Genomic DNA, 24,993 nt, shown 5'->3' on the forward strand with positions numbered 1-24,993 from the left:
CAAATCCTATGAAAAAATAAACAAAGTGAAATATCAAAATGAATGTTAATAGTTTTATGGTACATTATAAAAATTTAAACAACACAGGTATTTTATTTGAACAAATTAAACATTAAACATTTTTTAAATACAGTATCGAGCAAACTCGCTAACTTTAGCCTTGCTAGGCTACAGGCTTTCTCCGTTGGTGCGGTGTTACGTACAGTATAGGTAACGGGGACCCTGGAAGAAACGCAACCAAAATACTTTATTTAGATTGAAGAATTTTTCGAGCAGGTACAATTAATATTTTAATGCTTTTTTAAATTACTATTTAGTAGTAAAATTAACTTGTCTCAGTTTTAGAGCACTTAATTACGATACACGTATTTGCCTTTACCATTTGTTGATTTTTTTAAATTTCATAACGGACCACCCTTTACCTATAACTACGGTATAGTATTCGATGCGGCTTCACTAGTTTGGAAAGTCATACAGAATGAACTTTTAGTTTATATTCAAATTATATTATATTATTTAAAAATACTACTTATTATTAGTGAACTCAAATTTTTAGAAGGAAAGCAATTTTTTTTATTAATTTATTTATTTTAGTAAATATCCATGTGATGCCCACGTGCGTAATGGATCATCCTGTATATATATATACTTTACCTTTCGAGACTACACTTTGCTGTGCTCATCATGAAAACTGAATAATTTTCATGGGTTTTTTCAGGCTAATTTTTTGTAGACGTGTTATGGGTGGTTGTGGAGAAATTATGTTATGCATAACCATACCTGCCAACTCTCACGCATTGGGCATGAGACTCACGCAATCACCCCAAAGAAAAAATGAAAATGCGTGAGATTTTTGCCCCAATTTCAAAAATTTTATATATGCTATCATTGATACATCAATTGCCCCAAACCCAAATCTCACGCATTGCCCCACTCTTATGTTGGCAGGTCTGTGCATAACTAATACGAATTCACACACAACATCAGTGTTGAAGTTGCTTGTCATATTATTTTATTTTGACTATGTTTAGTTTGTGCACTTTTGCTTAGCTTGTGGGAACTAATTTAATTATTACTGGTTCAGGTATAGTGAAAATGTTAAGCTATTGTAAGCAATATACCTACTAATATCTACCAGTCAAACTTACTTCTTTATTCTATAGGTCAAACAATGAAATACGCAACTAACAAAATTCTAAAACAATATTAATGGCAAACAATCAGAAGAGCTAATAAAAATTACATCCTTACTCGAACGGTCGCCTATGCTTGTTGATCAGTCCTGTACAGCTGTGAGTTTCGACAGTCAAATGAGAGTCGTGAGAGGCCATATGCAGAGAGTATCAGTAGTTGAGATAGTGGTGTAGAAGTGGCTCAGCTGATGAAAGAGAAGGAGGCTCCATTGGTAGAGAAAAGACAGAGGCTCATCAGCAGGCAGATGGGAAAGCGTCCAAGGAGGCCCCCGGGAAGAGAGAGAGAGAGAGAGAGAGAGCCAGAGCTCAAGTTAGAGCCAGAGATAGAGATGGGGATAGAGATGCTGAGTCATTAGAGCTGTTCTCTTTTATAGATGTCTGGCATGTGGGATGGTTAGCCTGTGGGTGTAGGTTGAGTGTTAAGGTTCAATGCTTTCTGTCAAGTGTATGAAAATATATTGTTTAAGTAAGTCTTCAGCTGGTGCACATGATGTCGGTGTGTAGGGTGGAGCTCATGACTTGCTCCTGGTATCTAGGTCATGTTTGACAGGGGTGGCAGATCTATATGTGTGCACTCATTTGATTCGTTTCTAATGTTTCTCTGGTGGTTTTCCGGTGAAGCTGGTTGGTAGGTTTAATTGCTTCCACTTCCCTTTGGTGGTTTCCACAGGCGGTGCTGATGCAGTTTCCATGACTGATTTCTTCCAATTCGGAAGTTTCTAATTCTCTTTTGACGTTTTCAATTATTAGATCTTTTGACATCTTTTAGGCGTCTTGCTGCTTGTACGCATTATATGCTTATCCTGTGGTCTGGCTGCATTCCCTATTGGTATATTGTTTTCGCAGTATTTCCATACAACAGCCGCACTTGCCTTTATTCATTTGTTGAAACATCTATTGAAGAAATCTTTCTGCTAAGCATGATTACCATGAAACCGCTTTATTGTTGCCTTTGTACTAAAAATGCGAAATCAGAAAGCAATTCAAGACATTCTCCCAAAAACCACGTAACGTTTATCCCTAGACAGTGTTGACATTTAGTGCCGTAAGTGTTCACTCATCTTACGATTCATCGTAAATACGTTAACATTCCCAAATAAAAAAGAGTAATGCTATTATTATATTCCCAACAAACCTTCAAGCTAAGGAAGTTTTACACTATCATACTTAAGTTTACAGATAAGTAAGTTTTCTCTTGGATTTCACCATTGTTACATAGCTAAATTTCAGGTAAATAGGTTGAAAAAAAGGCATGTTTGTCAGAGATAGTCTCGCAAAGAAGAATACTCGTCCTGCTGCAGAATCAATTTTGTATACTGACAAGATATCGTTATGTTACTTGCTCTTTGGTTTTGTATATATTATGTTATTGTTTTTGTGGTAGTTTAGGTGCTATTTTTTAAGTTTTGTTTGTTCCCCATCATCCAAGGTGTTGTTTGTTTATTAGGGCAAAAGTTATCATGCTCGGCAGCTAGTCCTCACACTAAAGAGCCATCTGTTTAATTCTTGGCTGTAACAAGCATAATATATCCAAAAGGGAATCAGGCTCTATGGCTAGTATGGCAAATTCTACACCATCACCAGAGATCAGGGAACCAGTTGAAATGATGGCATATTGGAGGCGTTATGTGACTGTGGCAGTTCTATGCTTTGTTAATTTGCTTAACTACATGGATCGGTACACAATAGCAGGTAGGTTCATCTTATTATTCAAAAACTATTAGTCAAAAACTAGTTAATGGCTAACTTTATAGTGATAAAAGCTGAAATATCATATGTCAGTCTTTTGGTTGTAGGCATTCTCGTAAAGGTAGAGCATTTTTATCACATAGACGATGGAAATGCAGGCCTTCTACAATCAATCTTTGTAGTAGGGTTTGCTTGCACTGCTCCAATCTTTGGGTACTGCGGTGACAGGTACAACAGAAAGTGGCTGATGGTTGCAGGAATTGGTCTCTGGTCTGCTGTGACACTGGCAGGCTCATTCATCCCATCAAATGTATGTCCAAAAATATTGGATTGGTATTTAATTAGAGAACAAATGTAGGTGATATGTACAGTATCTAAAGGCATGACTTTTTATGTAATAAGTTGAAATGTAAAATCTGTTAATGTAGTCGCAAGTAGTGAATGTGATTGGTCAAAAAAGCTGGTTGGGAGATTTCAATCAGTCGAGTTAACCTTTTTTAGTTATGCATCATTCTGTTTTACGCTTACTAGCTTATTACAACACTGACATGGCGAATATCATATTACATAATGCCGTAGTTTTTGCTGCCATTGAAACTGTGAATGAATTTTTACTTATGAAATACCTTGTCACCAGAATGCAAGCGGTGCTGTGAGTTCATTCTGGTGAATGTGTTGGTCAAGCTCGCTTACATAGCGATAAACATTAAATATGTTATTCCAGAGATGGCAGAACAAAAATTATAGAAAGTACATACACTCCAACATAGATTTTCGGCCATAATCCATTCTAGAAGGCTGCTCGTAAAGCTGTATATTGAGAGAGCTAATAATATTATTATATATAGTGCTCTTTATTTCTCATAAACGCTCCATTAATTAATAGAAATGGTTGCACTGTGGGATGTATTGTCATATTTATAGCAGCACAAACCTCTGCCTTTTCTTCTCAGCTTTTCCATGGAATTAAATAAAAAGCTGAAATAGCTTGTTTTGTTTTAATAAAAAGTGGAAATAAAATAATATGTTAATACACTTTACAAAATATAGTCAGTATTTAGTAAACCGCAGTGAACATGTCTGAGCTCAATAGTTGAATACTAAAGATAGGAAGGGAGCCTCAGTTGGCAACCAAGCCGCATCATCAGGTTTCTCGGCATATACAAGTGTGTATACATATGTATACATATACAAGTGAGTTTCGACTTTCCATTTGGTATTCAAAGCAAAAGAGCCTCAAATGTTTTGTTTGAACTCAGACTTGATTGAGGTCTGAGTCCATCAAAGACTGAGGATGAACTGTATTTGTTGTCACATACAGTACAAAGTCATTTCTACCATATGACGACCAAAATTTTTTAAAGCATTTCAATTTTGTAAATTAGTGCAAAAATTGTGCTAGATAAAGATAAAATGTTGAAATAATAACAATGCGTTTGTTAAGTTGAACTATATTTAGTGTAAGTTGAACGTAAGTATTAAGTTCTTGCTACCACCAAACTGATGCATGACCAAGCCAATGCTTCATGCATGCGTCTCTAAGGTGACAATAGAAGCTATTTACTGATTGTTAAATTCTTTAGTTTTTTCACATAATTTAGTTTATTATGTTATTTTACATCTTATGCCTAATTTAGATTTGAATCTACTTTTTTACATATTTTATATGGTAGGTTTGGTTTAATGCAATTACTTTAAAGGCAACAAAATTCACATTACAGTTATTTGGTATCAAAAAATTCACCATGTCTTACTCTGCTGTGTTGTAGGTGCATAATATGTGGAAATGTGATTACAAGCTCTTAAAAGCTAATAAATGAACAGCTAATTGCAGCCATCATGAAAACTCCGTAGTTTGGAATCTCTTTATCTCGACGACGTACTCGACTTGGTTATTGTTTTTACACGTAATGTTATCACGTAAAATGAAAGGCCAATAGAAGGCTCAATATAGGACGTTTCGTAACACTAGTTTATGACAAACACTTCGGGTTTTACCAAAAAGCCCTTATTAAATATAGCTGCTCACTACTTTACAGTTTCGCTTCAGTTTGGTCTAATCATCTAGTCGTAATCTGATCATATGACACATACTTCTTGCCAAATAGTGAGAACAATTTCTGCAGCATTTTTCGACTATCACAGGAGACCAACAGGCTTGTCATGTTTATCAGAGGATGACATGCACTCCTTTGAGCTAAAGTTAAAAAATTAAACAAATTTTCACCATAGGTTTTGAAGTATCAGTGCTCAAAGTGACAGCATTACAATGATGATGAAATAGACGGGTAAGGACAATAGACATGGTTTTATTGAGAGTGTGAAGTATATTTGTGAAAATATTTCGACGAATGCGGTTGCATGAAATTGTAAACAGAAGACATCGTGTTCAACTACATCACATTTGAGCCGTTTTGGAAAGGGAATCCAAACTACGGCGGTCTCGTGTTGCTGCGATTAACTGTTCCTTTTTTAGCTTTTAAGAGCTTGTAATTACATTCCCACATATTTTGCACCTACAACACAACAGAGTAAGACATGGTGAGTATTTTGATACCAAATAACTGTAATGTGAATTTTGTTGCAAGTCAACCTTTAAGTATTATATTGTGTTGTTTTGAGTTCTGACTGAATCAGACAAAATAAAGGGTAGTCTTATAAAAATATTTGTTCCAACATATCAGAATTGATTGCATCATTCTTTGATACTGTCAGAGGATGGCGTTCACTAGCAAGTTTACTCTATTCTGAAAGTATCCGTTCTACAGTTTCATCCGCTCTTTGCGCTGTGTAATGGATGGCTGGAAAATTATCAGGTCTTATCAGCTTTTGTGTATTTGTTCTTCTATTTAGCTGTTTGGGGTGTTTGTTGCACTGAGAGGTTTAGTCGGAGTGGGAGAGGCGAGCTACGTCACTATAGCCCCTACCATCATCTCTGACATGTTTATCAACGAGAAGAGATCTTTTATGCTTATGTTATTTTACTTTGCCATCCCCGTTGGCAGGTGAGCTCTCATAGACGCATGCACCTCTTATTATGTTCTCTATAAGACTCATTTTATGTCTATTTATACCAGCCAATCAGATTTGAACTGTGTGTTTTTGCTTTCTGGCAAAATTGCAGAGATGTTCTTGCACTGAGTATTATAAATTTACTCAGCTGATTGTGTTTTTCAGCGGACTAGGTTACATCGTTGGCTCCGAATTGGCAAAAATAGATGATGACTGGAGATGGGCGCTCAGGGTATGTTTTATTTCAATAGATTTCATACCCCCAAGTTTATTCCATTGCTTCCATTGCGTGATGTTGATGGGTTGAATTAGTCGTAATCTAGTCCTTTATTGTTCAATACAGGCAAATTCATATAATAGTAAAGATTATCATCTAAGTGTATGACTGACTATTGCATCTCTGCGGTACTCAAATGAGGGAGTCAGATGGTGTACTAACTGCTGAACAATTTTTTTATATAGTTATATACATGTATGTAAAAGTATGTATACATATACAGTGAACCCCGCCACGCGATATTAGTTCGTTCATGTTTTGGGACTGTAAGGTAAAAATGTTGTATGTAGGTGTATAGGAATCTATAATAATTATCTAATGCAAACCCTCATGTAAAACATCAAGATTTGATATATATATTTACTGTATTTATTAAAAATTAGTAACAAAACAGAATAGGTAACTGTAGTTACCTATTCAGTGGTTATGATCTTCAATAAAATGTAACCATACTATGTCCAGTAATGTATGGAGTTTTTTACCTTCGAGACAGACGTAATGACTAACCGTGGTCTGAGATAGATTTGTATAGCAATATGTTCAGTACACTAGACTTCTGTGACGCTTTTTAACATAAACTTTGAATTTACCTTGAATAAATTTAGCTCATTAAACACACACACTTAAAGCTAGTCATGATCTGCAATAAAATGTAACATTACTTTGTACAGTACGTACTGTATGGAGTGTTTAACTTTGAGATAAACGTATAACGTAAACTTTGAATTCAATTTAAATGATTATAGCTTACTAAACTCACACCTAAAGACACCTAAAGCTAAGTTTTAGTCTGTGTTTTACTAAACTTTACTTGTGAGTTTTGTTGCAAGTCGACCTTTAACCATTTAATCCTGATTACTCCAAGGTCACTGGCTGACATGATTACTTACTGCTACTATGTAAATACCAACTTTTTTCCTTTTTAGTTAACACCAATACTAGGAACCATCTGCTGCCTGCTCATCATATTTGTAGCCAGGGAACCACCGCGGGGTATGGCTGAGGATGGGGCTGAGCACCAGTCCAACTCGACCCTCAAGCAGGATCTCATAGCACTATTCAAAAAGTAAGTATATGTGAGGATAGCCTGTTGAATTGGGTGGCCACGTCCAGTCTTTTTTCTCAAGTTAGTCTCGTAGAAATACTGACTTAACTGGCCGATTCACCTTTGAAGCCTCTCATTTCTATATGTGATATTAACCTTTGCCGGTGACTTTGTTATAATTTGGTATAAAGGATTTGTTGCGTTGAAGAATTTCATAATTGTGTTTACATTTATTTATTACCTTGCTTTCTAATTCTCTTGCTCTTTCCTTTGCAGTAAGACTTTCGTCCTCTCTACTGTTGGCAACACCACCGTTACCTTTGTATCGGGAGCACTTGCACTCTTTGCGCCCAAGTTCCTCGGTTTGGCCTACAAGGTTGCGGGAGATTTTGACACACCCAGTGACCAGTGAGTTGACTGCTTAAAAGAAAGCAAAAATTTGTGTTTTATGATATATATGGTCCATGTAACGAGCCTTTCTAATTTCGAGACGCGCTTCACCTGCTATCGTCGATTACATTCCTTACATTTTCACTAGGAAATTATTTTTAATAGAATTATGGGAAAGATTAATGTGAATCACAAGTTTTAACGAAATAGTTAATTTCATGTATTTGTGCCTATGATGGTTGACAGATCATGTTCCAGTCTTCCGTCACTATTGATATTAAAGCTGTACCAGGACTGAGAGTTTCCCTATCCAAGCTTCAAGTCACATTCTTTGTTCTTGACGCAATCGCAGTGTATATAAGTGTTTTAATAAGATGATGGAGAATCGGGTGGCTGGTTATTAGAACCAACATAAAAATAAATTATCAATTGGAAGACTTTCAGTAAGGTTTCTTTCCAAACCTAATGCAATACAATACAGGAATCATTTAGGTATCTCATTTTAGACCAGCATGATTTTAAATTATATATGTAGAGGATTTTTGAAGATTTCAAGTCGTTTTGATGCCTATAGCATGCAAAGGTTGGCAGCTTAGTATTTACAATAGGATACAGAGGTTGGCAGCTCAGTGTGTATACTCATGGTAGCTGCAGTTATTTAAATCAGCTGCATTTCTACCTTTAGCGGGAGAATTTTAAACCTATAAATTTTCATAGAAAGACTACAAATACGTTAGCTAACCTTTACGATATGTAGGCTATCTTTCATATGTCCTGAACTTGGTACTCCTGGGCACTGTCTAAAGATAGGATTCATGTGTAAATACTAGATAAGATTAATATGATGTCCTTGGCATGGCTGCAGGGAGGCTTGAACTCACATTTTGACAGTTAAAGATTCAGGTGTTCGTTAATTTTAGCCATAACAATATCTGGAAGATTTGGCCTATTACTAATATCTTACAAAGTTCAGGAAAATGTTTATTTACGTTTGTGTCGCGTACCATAGTTGAAAGTTGTTGGCTTTACAGTGTCATACGCTTACAGTGGTGATGCTACTTCGAATTGCAGAAAGTGTATTGTCTATTGTTAATTATAATTGTAAGTATATTGAACAATTCTGGCAAGGTGGAAGTATCCAGATGTTTATGCTTATGAAAGTATAGTTGATGAAGTATTAAGTTAACAGTATAACTTGACTGAACAGTATATGAGTACTGTGTTTACTAATGGTTGGCGGACACTGTGGCAGTATGATTTGTATTCAGCTCTGGGATAAATTAGCTTAGGGAATGAAGGGGTTGTTGACAATCAACCAACATGGTGTAAAGCTGTGTCTACTATCTGTCAAAATATTTGAAATACCGAGGCTAGGCGATATAGCCTTTTGGAAGCCTCCGCTTGCTGGTCACCTGTAAATTGATTCGACTTTTTGTTAGAGTGATTTTGGATCATGTGCCCCTTTCAAATGAGGGTAATATTTTTTGGACTAAATATACTTTTGGTTTTTGCAAACTCCATGACTTTCAGTTATCAGCTTAGTTCAGCATACCGGTGTGTGAATCGAACCAGGGAGTTGCGTGCATATGGCAAGTGACAAGCGCATGAGCTTGCATTGTTTGCTACGAACTTGTAATGTCTGTGTTGGATTTGGGTGCCGACAGTTTCAATGTGCAACTAGTTTAGTCACCAGTAACTAGTTTAGTCACCAGTAACTAGTTTAGTCACCAGCAACTAGTTTAGTCACCAGTAACTAGTTTAGTCACCAGTAACTAGTTTAGTCACCAGTAACTAGTTTAGTCACCAGTAACTAGTTTAGTCACCAGTAACTAGTTTAGTCACCAGCAACTAGTTTGGTCACCAGCAACTAGTTTAGTCACTAGTAACTAGTTTAGTCACCAGTAACTAGTTTAGTCACCAGTAACTAGTTTAGTCACCAGCAACTATTTAGTCACCAGTAACTAGTTTAGTCACCAGTAACTAGTTTAGTCACCAGTAACTAGTTTAGTCACCAGTAACTAGTTTAGTCACCAGTAACTAGTTTAGTCACCAGTAACTAGTTTAGTCACCAGCAACTAGTTTAGTCACCAGCAACTAGTTTAGTCACTAGTAACTAGTTTAGTCACCAGTAACTAGTTTAGTCACCAGCAACTATTTAGTCACCAGTAACTAGTTTAGTCGCCACCAACTAGTTTAGTCACCAGTAACTAGTTTAGTCACCAGTAACTAGTTTAGTCACCAGTAACTAGTTTAGTCACCAGTAACTAGTTTAGTCACCAGTAACTAGTTTAGTCACCAGCAACTAGTTTAGTCACCAGTAACTAGTTTAGTCACCAGTAACTAGTTTAGTCACCAGTAACTAGTTTAGTCGCCAGTAACTAGTTTAGTCACCAGTAACTAGTTTAGTCACCAGCAACCAGTTTAGTCACCAGTAACTAGTTTATTCACCAGTAACTAGTTTAGTCACCAGTAACTAGTTTAGTCACCAGTAACTAGTTTAGTCACCAGTAACTAGTTTAGTCACCAGTAACTAGTTTAGTCACCAGTAACTAGTTTAGTCACCATTCACTAGTTTAGTCACCAGCAACTAGTTTAGTCACCAGTAACTAGTTTAGTCACCAGTAACTAGTTTAGTCACTAGTAACTAGTTCAGTCACCAGCAACTAGTTTAGTCACCAGTAACTAGTTTAGTCACCAGTAACTAGTTTAGTCACCAGCAACTAGTTTAGTCACCAGTAACTAGTTTAGTCACCAGTAACTAGTTTAGTCACCAGTAACTAGTTTAGTCACCAGTAACTAGTTTAGTCACCAGTAACTAGTTTAGTCACCAGCAACTAGTTTAGTCACCAGTAACTAGTTTAGTCACCAGTAACTAGTTTAGTCACCAGTAACTAGTTTAGTCACCAGTAACTAGTTTAGTCACCAGTAACTAGTTTAGTCACCAGTAACTAATTTAGTCACCAGTAACTAGTTTAGTCACCAGTAACTAGTTTAGTCACCAGCAACTAGTTTAGTCACCAGCAACTAGTTTAGTCACCAGCAACTAGTTTAGTCACCAGTAACTAGTTTAGTCACCAGTAACTAGTTTAGTCACCAGTAACTAGATTAGTCACCAGTAACTAGTTTAGTCACCAGCAACTAGTTTAGTCACCAGTAACTAATTTAGTCACCAGCAACTAATTTAGTCACCAGCAACTAGTTTAGTCACCAGCAACTAGTTTAGTTACCAGTAACTAGTTTAGTCACCAGTAACTAGTTTAGTCACCAGTAACTAGTTTAGTTACCAGTAACTAGTTTAGTCACCAGTAACTAGTTTAGTCACCAGCAACTAGTTTAGTCACCAGCAACTAGTTTAGTCACCAGCAACTAGTTTAGTCACCAGTAACTAGTTTAGTCACCAGTAACTAGTTTAGTCACCAGCAACTAGTTTAGTCACCAGCAACTAGTTTAGTCACCAGTAACTAGTTTAGTCACTAGTAACTAGTTTAGTCACTAGTAACTAGTTTAGTCACCAGTAACTAGTTTAGTCACCAGTAACTAGTTTAGTCACCAGTAACTAGTTTAGTCACCAGTAACTAGTTTAGTCACCAGCAACTAGTTTAGTCACCAGCAACTAGTTTAGTCACCAGTAACTAGTTTAGTCACCAGTAACTAGTTTAGTCACCAGTAACTAGTTTAGTCACCAGTAACTAGTTTAGTCACCAGTAACTGCAATAGGTCTGATTTTCATCTAATAATTCAATAGACACGTAGAAGCTTTTTGACCCGTTACTTGCGTAAATTAATTGGTATTGTCGTTTTAGGGTTCATGCTATTCATGATGCTATACTTTTAGGGTTGCATTAATTATGGGCATCATCACAACTGTTGCTGGTTTCGTGGGCGTGGCTTTAGGTACAAATGTTGCACGAAAAGTGAAACAGAGGCACCCGAATGGGGATCCGCTTGTCTGTGCCTTTGGACTTCTGGCCAGTACACCATTCTTTCTTATAACACTTGTTGTCTGTGAATACAACTTAATACTGACATGGGTACGTATCAACATTATTTTCAAGCTTTCTTTATGACGCATCACCTATCATATTCCAGATGTTTTTAGATTCATATCCATGCTTCCACATCTTAACTGTTTCTGTGGGATTTGTCTCTTTATCTCTATAATGGATTACAGAAAAACTGTGCCCCGTTTATTACAAATAAGAAACATTAGCATTGTGCAGGAGTATTAGAACTCTCATTACAGTTGCCCAATGCATTGTTTCCCATATTGTCATTTTCCCAATACTTGATTAGGCCACTCTACTGGTCATATGCATTTTATATGTATGTTATATACATGTACAAGTTTTATACCCGCTATATACATGTTATATAAATGTTATATGTATGTTAAATACATGTACAAGTGATACACCTTCTATATACATGTTGTTTACATGTTGTATGTATGTTATATACATGTACAAGTTATATATCTGCTATATACATGTTATATAAATGTTATATATAAATGTTAAGTACATGTACAAGTTATACACCTTTTATATACATGTTGTATACATGTTATACGTATGTTATATACATGTTATATATGTTATGTACATGTTATGTATATGTTATGTATGATGTGTACATTGTGTACATTTTATTTATATAATAATTATATATCCATATATATACTGTGTATATATTACATAGATATATATTGTATATACATAAATTTTGGCGTATATGTAGAAAATTTGACACCAAATTTCAAGCTTTATAATCTATTCTCACTTGTACGGCGGTAACATTTTTTGTGACACAAATTCTAGTGAAACTCAAATTCGAAAAACTATCGCAAATCAAAACTACATGGCATATATATGTTCATAAAATAGTAAAATACTAGTAATCCTACTCAACATGAGATGGATCAAACACAAAGACACATAACATATATGCTATACACATTTTTGTGATGCTGTCATAATACACTTTGTGGATACAGTTCGTCGGATTGGAGCTGATCATGATCAATGAGAAGCTATATGCTCATCACTCACTCCATCAAAAACACATTGATTGTACGAATGGGAGTTGCCTTTGAATTATCACACAATAAATTAATTCTGTAAAGTGCATAGTTGCTGTCATCAAGTGGAAAACCCATAGCCAACGCAATAGTATAAAACAAAGGTAGATGCTACTGATCTATTTACAGATTTCTATACTAATTGGAGAGGTGCTGCTCTTCATGAATTGGCCTATAGTTGCTGATATACTCCTGGTATGTATCCTGTCTCGCCTTTTTAAGCATTTATGTGATAACACTGGGAATTCACACATGGGCGAGCATAGACCGTCTTTTAACGTAGATTATTATTGTAGTGGATTTGTCCATCCTCTACCGGTCATCTCAGATTGAAATCCAATATATCAGCTGTGCACCCACATCTTTGTTTAACTTGCACAGAAAATATAAATTCTGAATTCAGGCTACCAGTAGTTGTAGGATGTTATTTAGAGGAAACTGGTGCTGCCATCTATGAGATGAGTAGGTAATCAATTGACTTACTAAATTGACCCATTAAAGGAGTATTTAATAGGTCAATAGGTGGCTTGTGTTAATTGCAAATGGACGTTTGTATGGAAAGTTGATAAATAAGTGTTTGCTTGCTGCAGGTGCCTGCCGATGATTGGTTAAATAATTGCTGACACTTTCAACTGCAAAGTCTTTTTGGTTGTTTTTATATCAGCCATTTTTAAATTCAGTCAAGCGCTTACATTTCGATTCTCAGTGCTGAAGTTATCTGAACACTGAATAACTCTATACTTCGGTGTTTATACATTTGTTTTGTCTATTTTTCAATATATTCGCAAGAAGGTGGGTACCACTTTCGCTTATCTTATCAACTAATTCATCTCGTGTACTTTGTAATTCCGTGATTTTACATGTTGTAGTTGTGCCAATCTTTTATACTCTCAACCGAATGTACTCCTAAGTGACTATTTTGTATCTATTTTGTATGTGTAGTATTCAGTGCCGGCAACACTGAGGTCTTCAGCAGAGGCTGTCCAGTTGTTTGTGTGCCATATACTAGGAGATGCCTTTAGCCCTCCCCTGCTAGGTGTGGTAAGTCATCATCGGCATTCATCTTAGAAGGGCTATTACGGTATTGCTTATACACGCTGCTAAAGAGTTCATCAGAGTTGTTCGCGTGTGACTACAGAAAACAGAATTTTGTTTGCTTGCTGGGTGTTATGGACAAACAGATGTATGTCAGAACAGAGAAATTGTCAAGCGTAGAATATTCAACAAAGTTGAGATTGCCCTTCCTTCTCTATCACTGTCTTTACAAAAATCCAACACAATGCACTCGAGTCTGTTTAGTATTGTCTTGCGTATTTAGTTGTTACTTTTTAATAAGCAACGAGTGGGTGTGTGAAGAATGTCCTTTTGTGTTTCTATTCAAAAATTTGGGTTTTAAAGGACAGATTTAAGGTCATTTTTGTGAGGACTTGTGGTACTTTTGAAACGAATGTTTTTCAAGTGTAAGCAGAAAGTGGATGAAAATTGTAAATACAAAGTAAAAATGACAAAGATTATTCGAATCAAATTATTTTGAGTTATAGCTAGTGTAAGTTAGAGTAAGTTGTGCCACATCTTTCTATCACATACCATACCACTCAATCTTACCATCACCATGCCTAGAATTCCATTCAAGTGTCTCATAGGAAATGTAACAATAGACTAATCTTTTTACTTCTTATTACTTTATGAATTAGATCATTATATATTAGACTTTACATTAATTTCTACAGTTTCATATACCGCATGTACTCATATATATGTACGCATATACAAGTCGATAGATATTTTAAGACAGAATATTTCATTATTATAGGTATTACTCGTGTATAAGCCGACCCCACTATTCCAGGATATTCTGGAATAATTATGTCGAATCTGGATCGATTTTTGCTAATCCTTAATAATAAACATAACTTCAAAATTCGAATTGTTTTTTAATCAGTAGAATAAATAAAGTTATTCGACATGTTTTAATTGAGATTGTAGGTGATATGCCTACAGTATTATTTGTGCAATGACTGCACATTAAGGCGTGAGACGCGGTATCTATGGATGAAGATCTATTTAAATGTATGTGCATTAGACGTTTTTTGGAATTTACATTTGCAAAATTTTGCCTAACCTCTCTCCAAATATACAAAGTAAATGTATTACGTGTTGAAATTCAAAACCAGCAGGTGGAAGCAGAGTGCAACAATGATGGCTGCCAAGTTATGATTAAGTCTGCCATCGTAAGCTTGTTTACTGGTAATATATATCGTATTTTTACTGATATTTGGTACCATTGATTCAATGAAGTAGCTTTAACATTTATATAGTGAAGCATCATTATTATGCGCTTGTTATGGCATTATGCTGCGGTGTGTTTATTGTGTGTATAATAACAGAGTATTCTTTTCATATTCAATTTGACTTGGCAGCAACATGTCCATAAACATTCATTTATAGGTTGACCACAAAACATTTATCTTAAAGTATTTTACTTGAAAACAGGATTTCTAGATGAATATATACAGTAATGGATTCGTTTAACAGCTGTATGTAATTTATGTTTTTGTGCTCATGAATGTATCAAACAAAATACATGTGCAGTTTATCTATACAAGAATACTTAATCCTACGTACAGTAGTTTTTGAAACATGAGCAAAATATCACAATACACTGTGTGATATACAGTCAAACAATACATTGTTTGACTGTATAAAATATGTCCGTCAGCTTGGAGCAGCATCCCTTCATTAGCTAGTGATGTCTATCAATTTTGAAATATGTTTATCATTTTAAAGGTTCATTTACTTATAATAAGATAGATATTAAATAATTTTAGCTTCTGAACATTGCAAGCTCTCCAGATACAGTTTTAATTTTAACTTAATGGAGACAAATGTACGCTCGTCTTGAACTTCAACATTGTTTTAATTGCCTTGTTGTCAAGCGGTTTCAAAAGTATATCATATTGTGTGACTATAGTCGGGCTTACCTGGTTACAAAAATATATGTCATATTGTGTGACTATAGTCAGGCTTACCTGGTTACAAGAATATATATCATATTGTGTGACTATAGTCGGGCTTACTTGGTTACAAGAATATATATCATATTGTGTGACTATAGTCGGGCTTACCTGGTTACAAGAATATATATCATATTGTGTGACTATAGTCGGGCTTACCTGGTTACAAGAATATATATCATATTGTGTGACTATAGTCGGGCTTACCTGGTTACAAGAATATATATCATATTGTGTGACTATAGTCGGGCTTACCTGGTTACAAAAATATATGTCATATTGTGTGACTATAGTCAGGCTTACCTGGTTACAAGAATATATATCATATTGTGTGACTATAGTCGGGCTTACCTGGTTACAAGAATATATATCATATTGTGTGACTATAGTCGGGCTTACCTGGTTACAAGAATATATATCATATTGTGTGACTATAGTCGGGCTTACCTGGTTACAAGAATATATATCATATTGTGTGACTATAGTCGGGCTTACCTGGTTACAAAAATATATGTCATATTGTGTGACTATAGTCAGGCTTACCTGGTTACAAGAATATATATCATATTGTGTGACTATAGTCGGGCTTACCTGGTTACAAGAATATATATCATATTGTGTGACTATAGTCGGGCTTACCTGGTTACAAGAATATATATCATATTGTGTGACTATAGTCGGGCTTACCTGGTTACAAGAATATATATCATATTGTGTGACTATAGTCGGGCTTACCTGGTTACAAGAATATATATCATATTGTGTGACTATAGTCGGGCTTACCTGGTTACAAAAATATATGTCATATTGTGTGACTATAGTCGGGCTTACCTGGTTACAAGAATATATATCATATTGTGTGACTATAGTCGGGCTTACCTGGTTACAAAAATATATGTCATATTGTGTGACTATAGTCAGGCTTACCTGGTTACAAGAATATATATCATATTGTGTGACTATAGTCGGGCTTACTCGGTATACGCTCCTAAGTTGCTGTCAGTAAACTGAATCCTCAGTCTAGTGTCAGACTTATTTGATGTCTAACAAGATAAACTTCTACAGCTTTCAGTCACGCTGCGAGGGGATCGTGACGGAGGATATTACGTATTCCAGTCACTTCAATATTCGCTGTTCGTCTCTCTCTTTATTACTGTAATCGGTGGCAGCCTCTTCCTCGCTTGCTCATTCTACATAGTTAAAGACAAGGAGGCTGCCGAGGCAGCTACTAAAGGTAAGCCAGTTAGTTTGGATTGTTGTTCAATTATTCTTTGGTATTATACGATATATAGTTGAGCCGTGTTTATAGTCCACTTGCCTTGATTGTTCTGTTGCCAGGGAAGCTTTTGTAACATTTGAAAAACTCGTTACAATTTATGTTATTAAGAGAAAAGAAATGCTGATAGAAATTATCTTACTCTTTTTATTTGTTGTTTCTGGCATCAGTAGGAAAAAAATGTTTACAGAGGAGATTGTGGAATGGTAACTTGATCAGATCTTTTGTAGGTAATATTTTATTTAGTTGGAAGTTCTGAACCAAATCATACTTTTTAGAAATTCTTAGTTTTTTATATTAGATTCTCATCGCAATCGGAGGCATGAATACAATTGGTAATTGTATGTTAATGCACTCCGCAAGGTGAAGGTCATTTTATTACATTGTTTCACATAAAAATGGTGTCAAGCTTACACGTAATCTTGGCTGATGGTGATATCAATCAGCCTTCTTCCTTATCCATCTCTTCTCAATTACTAGCCGGCGAAAAAAAACCATCAGAGCCCGTACAAGTAGAGTTGCAGTTGAAGCAATAACTCTACTAGCTCCTATTGATAACTCTATGCAGGTAGTTTGCGCTCAAAGGCTCTCCGCTCATCAATTATGTGTAAGACAATTGATTTGCCTGATTCTAAACCTTTGTTCCCAGTATTTCTGAGCTTTTCATGAGATTTCTAGCAAGAATATGTGAAGGGAATGTAAACATGGCACTAAGTGACAGTATAGACAAGGGTCGCCTGATTATTGCTTCAATGTGCTGATTGATGTTTAATTATTCAAACTCTGCAGTAGTTGATCAAGCATATCACCACATACAAAACTGCTCTCATAACACGCTGCCTTTCGATATTAACATTTTATGCAATTTTTATTTTTATCATATTTTCATGGGGTTTCCCCGAAATGTTATCTTTGGCAAATTTCCAACTTTATAAGGTTTGCTAGTGCATGTTGGATCAGACTAACATAGCTGACTCTAGAAAAGCACATTTAGCTTTGCATCGCACTTTCTATTTATAGAGAGCTTGACCTTTGAACTGTAACCTTTATTCTAATTAGCAAAAAGAACCAAATACTTGCTGAAGCTACTTGTTCAGTACAGACAAAAAGCAACGGTAACCAAGACTTAGAGGCTTGATACATAAAATCAGGCATATTTCATGTAGCAATACTTGCAGAGGAAAGAAATGGGGGTACATGCATTTGTAGAATAGATGCATGATGTAGTATAGTGAAAATGCTTGTTTGTAAAATATGTTTTTGTATTGTCCTATGGTCTATATGCACATAATGTTAATAAATTCTCATTTCGAAATGTTGATATTAGCAGCATTTAAATGTATAGGATTACATAGTAAAATAAGATTTGAGTGTGCACCTCGAAATATATGTATATGAGTCATGGTGTGATAGGCTGTTTACCATAGGCAGTGAGTCTTATCTATGTCTTCCTATCTTTCTTCTTCAAGTCAACTCTGTGTGTAATGTGTATCCTAAGAAGTTGAAGATGTCAAATTTCATCAATATAGACTATGACCTTAGTTTGTCTACAATCAGTCTGCAACCTTGGCTACATCTAGCTGAGATGTCTGCATCGGTTAATTAGTATGTATCAGAATTTAGCCAGCTTATGGTTATATACTCATGAGAGAATTTCACACAGGCATCACTGAATTTTTATATTGTTCAAGTGAATATTAATTCTAGAATGTTCTATTGACAATGATATAAATCAACAGATATCAGTTTTTATTTTATTACTAAAAATCAACAAAGGTTTTGTTTATTTGTAATTACTCTCTATTAAGGCAAATTTAATTTTATTGGGTCCACATGAAATTCAATGGTTATTTATGGAAATAAAACGCCTGAATGCTTGTCTCATGTATGAGATGAACTACCCGTTACTTATGCATGCATACGAGGACAACTCCTGAGTCTTATCTGAAACGCCACGTACAATTGGTCTACTCTCATTTTTGTTGCTGTCAGAAATGCCACTTATCACCTGTCTTGTGACCAGTAACTACTCTTCATAACCCTCGCAGTTCTTTGCGTTTGTTATTGATCAATTATGAGAAATAGTTCAGGAGGGGAGGAGTTATATCACTAAAAATTAAAAGTATGATCTTTACTACAACAAAAAGTCTGTCTGTCTGTCCGAAGCTATGTTTAGAGGTTAGAAAAAAATTATTTTCGTCAGGTTGTTAGCTCCCAACATTCAGCTTGGAAGAACCAGTGCCAATCGACCACTGTCTGGGAATAATTGAGCAGATACTAAAGGTAGGGCCACACGAGACAGAATTCTCACGAAATCGGCGAAATTTGGACGAAACGATTCGTACGAATTGACGTTTGGACGAATTCGTCCATCGTTGGTTGCGCACGATGAACGAATCCTGAATTGGACGAAACGTCAGAAATTCCTACGAATCGTTGTTTGATTGGTCGGTTGAAAAGGCTAGTTGAATGTTGAAAGTCGTTTTCTTTTGCGCATGTTTGTACTGTAGCAAATGATTGAAACGGAATCGGCTTCAATTTATCACCGCGTTCTGATTGGCTAGTTGAAAGTTAGTTTCGTACAAATCCGTGGTGGAGAAACTCCGTGTGGCAGGTCAGAAATTTCGTACGATTGGAATTTCCCAGATTAGTTGAAATTACGCGATTCGTGTGGCCTTACCTTTATTCTCTGCGCTTAATCAGCACTGCTTATGATCTCTTGTGACACACAAGACTTCTTGGATACTAGTTTTTTATATAGATGTATATGATATAATGGTATATATAAAAATATATATCATATATACAATGATATATTTAATTATATATAGAATGATATACATGTATATAGTGATATATATCATGCTATATATATAATGATATATATAATGAAATATATATGATATATAATGAAATATATAATTATGTATATATGTATAATGATATATACAATGATATATATATATTATACAGATCATTATACATATCATTGTATATACATATATATCATAATATATATAATGATATATATATATATACAATGATATGTATAATGATATGTATAATGGTATGCATCATGATATATATATATGACCAAATGAAATCAAGAGTGTAATAATCTATAATAATATTTTATTATAAGTCACCAATTTTTAATCGGACTCTTTACAGAGCTGCATAAGGCTGTGAACCTTTAATAGACTTGCGATTGGAAGTATAGCCAAATTATGCCTAAGTTTTGTTATGAATGTTTTCAGCATTCCAAAAGTGTGTAAAGACTTCACTTGTTAGTTTCAATTGAATATAATATAACAACTTTATATAGTGCAATCCTCATACAGTTGTATTGCGTGCAAGTAATATCATTCATCTCATGATTAGCCACTGCTGTCGGAGGTCCGGTACCAACAGAGCGACCACTGCAGTCCCTCCCTCTAGATGATATGCTGCCCCTATTTGATGACAACACAGGTTTTGGTGACTTCGATGATGTGCATATTCTACCAACCTGATGCCTCCATGTCATGCATTGAGTCTTTCCATTTTATATATCCTTGTATTTATGTAAAGTTACTTTTGCATTTTGATGCAAAGTTTTCAACGCATTGTTTGGTTATAGTAATTTTTCATTCAGTCATTAATATTTTTGTGTTCATTTTGAGATAACAAATATTTTTATTAGAATGTTTTAGCGCTGGATATGGTCAGTCATAATAACAGACATGTTGAATTTCGTTTTGCATGTTGCAGGTGTGTTCTTATTAATGTGCTTGGCTTCATTTTGCATGTTGCAGGTGTGTTCTTATTAATGTGCTTGGCTTCATTTGCAAGTTCGAGTTTTACAGTAAAATATATTCTTTCTTTTTTAAAATACTATTGTTATTATTGCGATTATAGTGAATACAAGTATCTGTGAATTTATCTATGCTGTGAGCGCAGTGAATGACTCTATGACTTCAAGTCTGGGTTTGTGCAATATCCACTAAATCAATGGCTTTTAACTAATGGGGAATTTCCCCAGGGATTAATGTGGAGACATTTGGGAGTAGAGGCATTTGTGGCCATTGTTATTTTTGTACTATTTATCTTATACTTAGTTCAGCACACGTATGAGAGAAACAGCGGTAGGACCTGTCACTTCTACATGTGCCTCTAAGGTCTGATAGTCAACGCTGAGCCATTGTCAATTAGAACCAGCGATTATCTGCAGTAACGAGAATCGGTCTGAAACGATGAAAATAAATGTAATAGGGTTGGAAAACGCATTACAGCAAAGTTATGTCACGTGACTGTAATCCTCGGGCCACATGATCAACGAGCCAGCATTAAGCGCGTAGTTGAAAACTTGCAGGCGGACGACTTTTACCGTGAGTCGATATGCATCGATATATTAGCTGGTAGATCAACATAGTAGTTTCTGTTAGTACTCACATATAACATGCTTCAGAACTTCTAGTTTACTGCTGAGTGGTCATCTAAGTTGTGTTTGATAATAAAAATGTGGTTCACTGTGCCTAGAAAGCCAGGATTACGGCTACGCACGGCGTTGCCTATCACGTTCATCTAGCCGTAATGGCTCATTTCTAGACCTTTCAAATATAAATAATGGTGCGTCCTATATTGTATTGAATAGGGGAAAAGTCTCTATTTGCAGGTCATATGATATTGTTATTAACAACATAGATAATGTAATCAAAACCAAAAGTGATATTACAGGATGTAACCACAAATATATATGGCATAGAATATTATAGAATGAAGCATGATTTAGATGGCATAAAATACAAAACGACTGTTTATTTATTGAGTGTTAGTGTGAGTATTGTATGAGATTCTCCTCCTTGATTATAACTTACAACAGCAAAGAGGCAACTAGGCATGATCAAGTGTGCACTTCATTGGGCGCTTCAGAGGGCTAAGCTCTTAGTATAGAAGTCTCTTTGTCTGTTTCATTTTTGAGTAATCAGCTGCAGGTTGGGTTCCAAATAAGAAGGGCGAAACAGCTAGTTTGGAGCAGGTTCAAAACCAAGCGTTAAGGCTTTCAGCAGGAATATAAAACTAAGGCACTAGACTGACTAGAGGAATCACAGCATCATGGAAAAATTTATATACGATGAAATTATAAATCAACCAGACTAGGGCTCAGTGTATGGCCAACCAACCTCAGCGCAAGCAAACAGCAGGTTCTATCACAATAGCTTTGTACCAAAAGCTATCAGTGAGCTCAAAGAAACCAGCAAAACAAAAACAAGTCACGCAGATCAGCAGTGCGCTACACTTCCACACAAGACTGGCTGAGCTTGCCTGTACTGGTCTTAATCTATATATATAAGTCCCAAAGTTTGTCGTCTGTCCTTTGGTCTGTCCAGTATTACAAAAGATTTGATCTTAGAATCTCCCGTTCTTCAGACGATAACCTAACCGATTAAGCTACGCGAGATGCATTGAGTTCATTGGGCAATATGAGTCATTATCTGGGTTAAAATACGCATAGCACTTTGCGTTATACAACGTTACTAAAACTTGCTCTCACGGCTCTTAATTATAGGTTTAGTAATACGGATACTAGCTTACTCAAACCAGCCATTTGCAATGTGCAAGGCTACTTGCAAACGACTACATTACCTGCCACTGTTTATAAGCTGTTTTTAATACCCGTGCAACGCTGGGAGTTCAGTAGTAAATGCTAAATATTAATTTAGCTTTTGGAAACCTGAACTAAAATTGTTTATACTAGCATTTATCTGAGACACATATCTTACATCCCTAGGTGGTTTACCATGAAGAAATGAGAGTAAGACGAGGTGATTGTCTTCGGTACATGTCATCTCATCTTTAAGCACTAGGTTGTGCCAGTTGTTTCTAATATAAATATACATCTACTTTATATATTCCATCAGGTTTCACCGAAGTGTGTGCTGGCCCATCACAGATTGTTTCAAAACTAGTTCCATCTTAAAGAGCATGTCAAGTTTGGTACAAATCAAAGTTTTTAGGTTCTTACGTGGAAACGGTCGCTGGTTACGACCCTTCAAAGTTGCTAAACGGGGGAGACAACTCAGTTTCTTTCATTTCTTAGGTGTTTGGGAGTTCAATATCTTAGAAACCATTTCAATGATGCCATTCATTTTTTTAGGTCTAACACGCCCACTTGTCTTCTACAAGTTTCTAAACTTTACTCACCTCCTAGATGCTTTTGCTGAAGGTCAGAGGTCGTCTAAGTAGGTCGCCGGAGCATATTCTGAGCTAAAAATACGAAATTGAGCTATTTTTAAGCACTCATATATGAATGATAAAGGTACAAAGACCAGAAAGTGAATGTTTTTCTATAACTTTTGGTGTCTTTCAAAATAAAAAATATTAATTTGAAAAAGAATTGCGGATTTAAAAGCACAAAAGGTCAATTTTCAAGATGGCCGCCAACGCAATTGGGTAAATTGTGTCATCTTTGTGGCTGGGTTTCACAATGTTCGCACGGAAAATATGGTCAACAAAACATGTGTCCTGCATAATTCATATGTGCTGATTTCAATTCTGGCATTATCATTTTTGCTTTCCTGCTATAAAATAGTCTAATTCATGATTAACAATTGACTATTTTAATTAGTAAAATTCAGTTGCGCAATATAGCAATCATACTAAAATTCAATATGGCTATGTATCTCTATAAAAGAGCTCATAAACTAACAGTATTATGTCTTGCTTATTTTATTTTTTCTTTTTGTAACCTGTTTATCCTTGCTGAATCATGTATAAATTGATAACGTACCTGGTTTGTCAGTCTTTCCTGGATTTTTTGATCAAGTTTGTAGTCACGGTGATGATTGGTTGTCTGTCAAATCACTGGCATAAGCACATGTTGAATAGGAACATAAAGTTTATTTGGTCTGATAGGATATTTGAATACAGCTGAAGGACCTTTTGGGTGAAAAGAATTGATTTTGAAGTCCTGCTCGTTGATGTTCATTTCAAAAACTGATCCAACATACCAATCGTTGTCATATTTTTAGGCCAGTATATCACCCTGCTTAACGGTAGTCATATTTAAATGAACTTGCGGTGGCACAGTGTTTCTCTGGCTGCAAAATTTTAACATGAACATGGGTACTGAACTGTGATAGAGACATCGCCACCTGATGTCCGACGATCAATAAGGCTAGTAGCACTGGCTTTAAAACAATGACTCCGCGAACCAGCCACAAGAATTGCACAGTCTCTGATTCCTTCCTTTTGAAGTGTACGGTATTTAGCAATGTCTACATTGTCATACCATAAAATTAGTACAAACTCTATATTCTCCATGGCGTAACTATAAAAATCTTTAGGTTTTGTGATGAAGTCAGCAGAAATGCGTTGCAGACTCATTCTACGGGCCTGATACTTTACAACAGCCCCTATGCTGTCACATGCAGACTTGCAGTGAGAGGTTGCAAAGTAATGCCATTTGGCAGGAATCCCAAAGTCTAGTGTGTGATGCATCAGGTTGCAGAAGCTCTTATATGATTTATACTGCCCGGTGCAGCCGTCTGTAAAGTAGTGTACCATTTCAATCTCTGGGACCATCGATCTCAGTCTAGGTATAAAGTCTCTCATCATTGTCTATACAGCAAGATGGTCATGCTGCATAGGATCACTGATATAACAATAGGATATATGTAAGAGTTTACTTTCAGAGGACTTATAATATACCACTATCGGGTGCAGTGTTGCTTGTTGCTTCGTTCCAATGAAATGATTGATTGGCATCCCGAACTAAGAACTAGTTATACGAAGTTCATCGTATGTATGTAACTCGTATAACTAGCTACTCAAGATAGTTGATGCATTCACATTACTTTCTGAAACTTGTTAAAGCCTTGTCCTCAAGTGTATAAATACGTAAAAACTTTGTACGTATGGTTACATTGATTCTTGTGCACGTTTCATACAAGAAAAACTACTGTAGCACCTTCTCTGGATCTTTCTACAAGCGTTAGCTAGCTAGCAGTTTTCTACATTGCATCAGCATTTTTTCTTTTAA

At 35.7% G+C, this 24,993-nt stretch overlaps 1 protein-coding gene across 3 annotated transcripts; it reads left to right on the plus strand.

The window, feature by feature from the left end:
- Positions 1-189: 189 nt before the first annotated feature.
- Positions 190-20,896, plus strand: LOC137389855 (protein spinster homolog 3-like). Of its 3 annotated transcripts, XR_010978083.1 has the most exons (13): positions 190-276; positions 2,731-2,885; positions 2,990-3,192; positions 5,736-5,887; positions 6,060-6,126; positions 7,098-7,237; positions 7,493-7,624; positions 11,442-11,637; positions 12,813-12,878; positions 13,626-13,724; positions 16,763-16,931; positions 20,355-20,723; positions 20,768-20,896. XR_010978083.1 is itself a non-coding variant. In XM_068075997.1 (12 exons), exons 2-12 carry the CDS (start codon positions 2,744-2,746, stop codon positions 20,483-20,485), a joined length of 1,497 nt encoding a protein of 498 aa, XP_067932098.1. In that variant the 5' UTR covers positions 190-276; positions 2,731-2,743; the 3' UTR covers positions 20,486-20,896. The 3 variants fall into 3 exon arrangements, 2 of the variants coding, with proteins under 2 accessions (XP_067932098.1, XP_067932099.1); XM_068075997.1 differs by having other exon boundaries at positions 20,355-20,896; XM_068075998.1 differs by having other exon boundaries at positions 197-276; positions 2,641-2,885; positions 20,355-20,896.
- The last annotated feature ends 4,097 nt before the right edge of the window (positions 20,897-24,993 follow it).

This window comes from Watersipora subatra, chromosome 3 (genome assembly GCF_963576615.1).
Source record: "Watersipora subatra chromosome 3, tzWatSuba1.1, whole genome shotgun sequence".
Taxonomy (NCBI): Eukaryota; Metazoa; Bryozoa; class Gymnolaemata; order Cheilostomatida; family Watersiporidae; genus Watersipora; species Watersipora subatra.

Bases quoted from the DNA above. Each gene is read 5' to 3' on its own strand.
- LOC137389855 (XM_068075997.1), top strand. From the start codon at position 2,744: ATGGCTAGTATGGCAAATTCTACACCATCACCAGAGATCAGGGAACCA. The intron at 5,888-6,059 runs GTGAGCTCTCAT...TGTGTTTTTCAG, and splicing joins TTTGCCATCCCCGTTGGCAG to CGGACTAGGTTACATCGTTG. The intron at 11,638-12,812 runs GTACGTATCAAC...ATCTATTTACAG, and splicing joins ACAACTTAATACTGACATGG to ATTTCTATACTAATTGGAGA.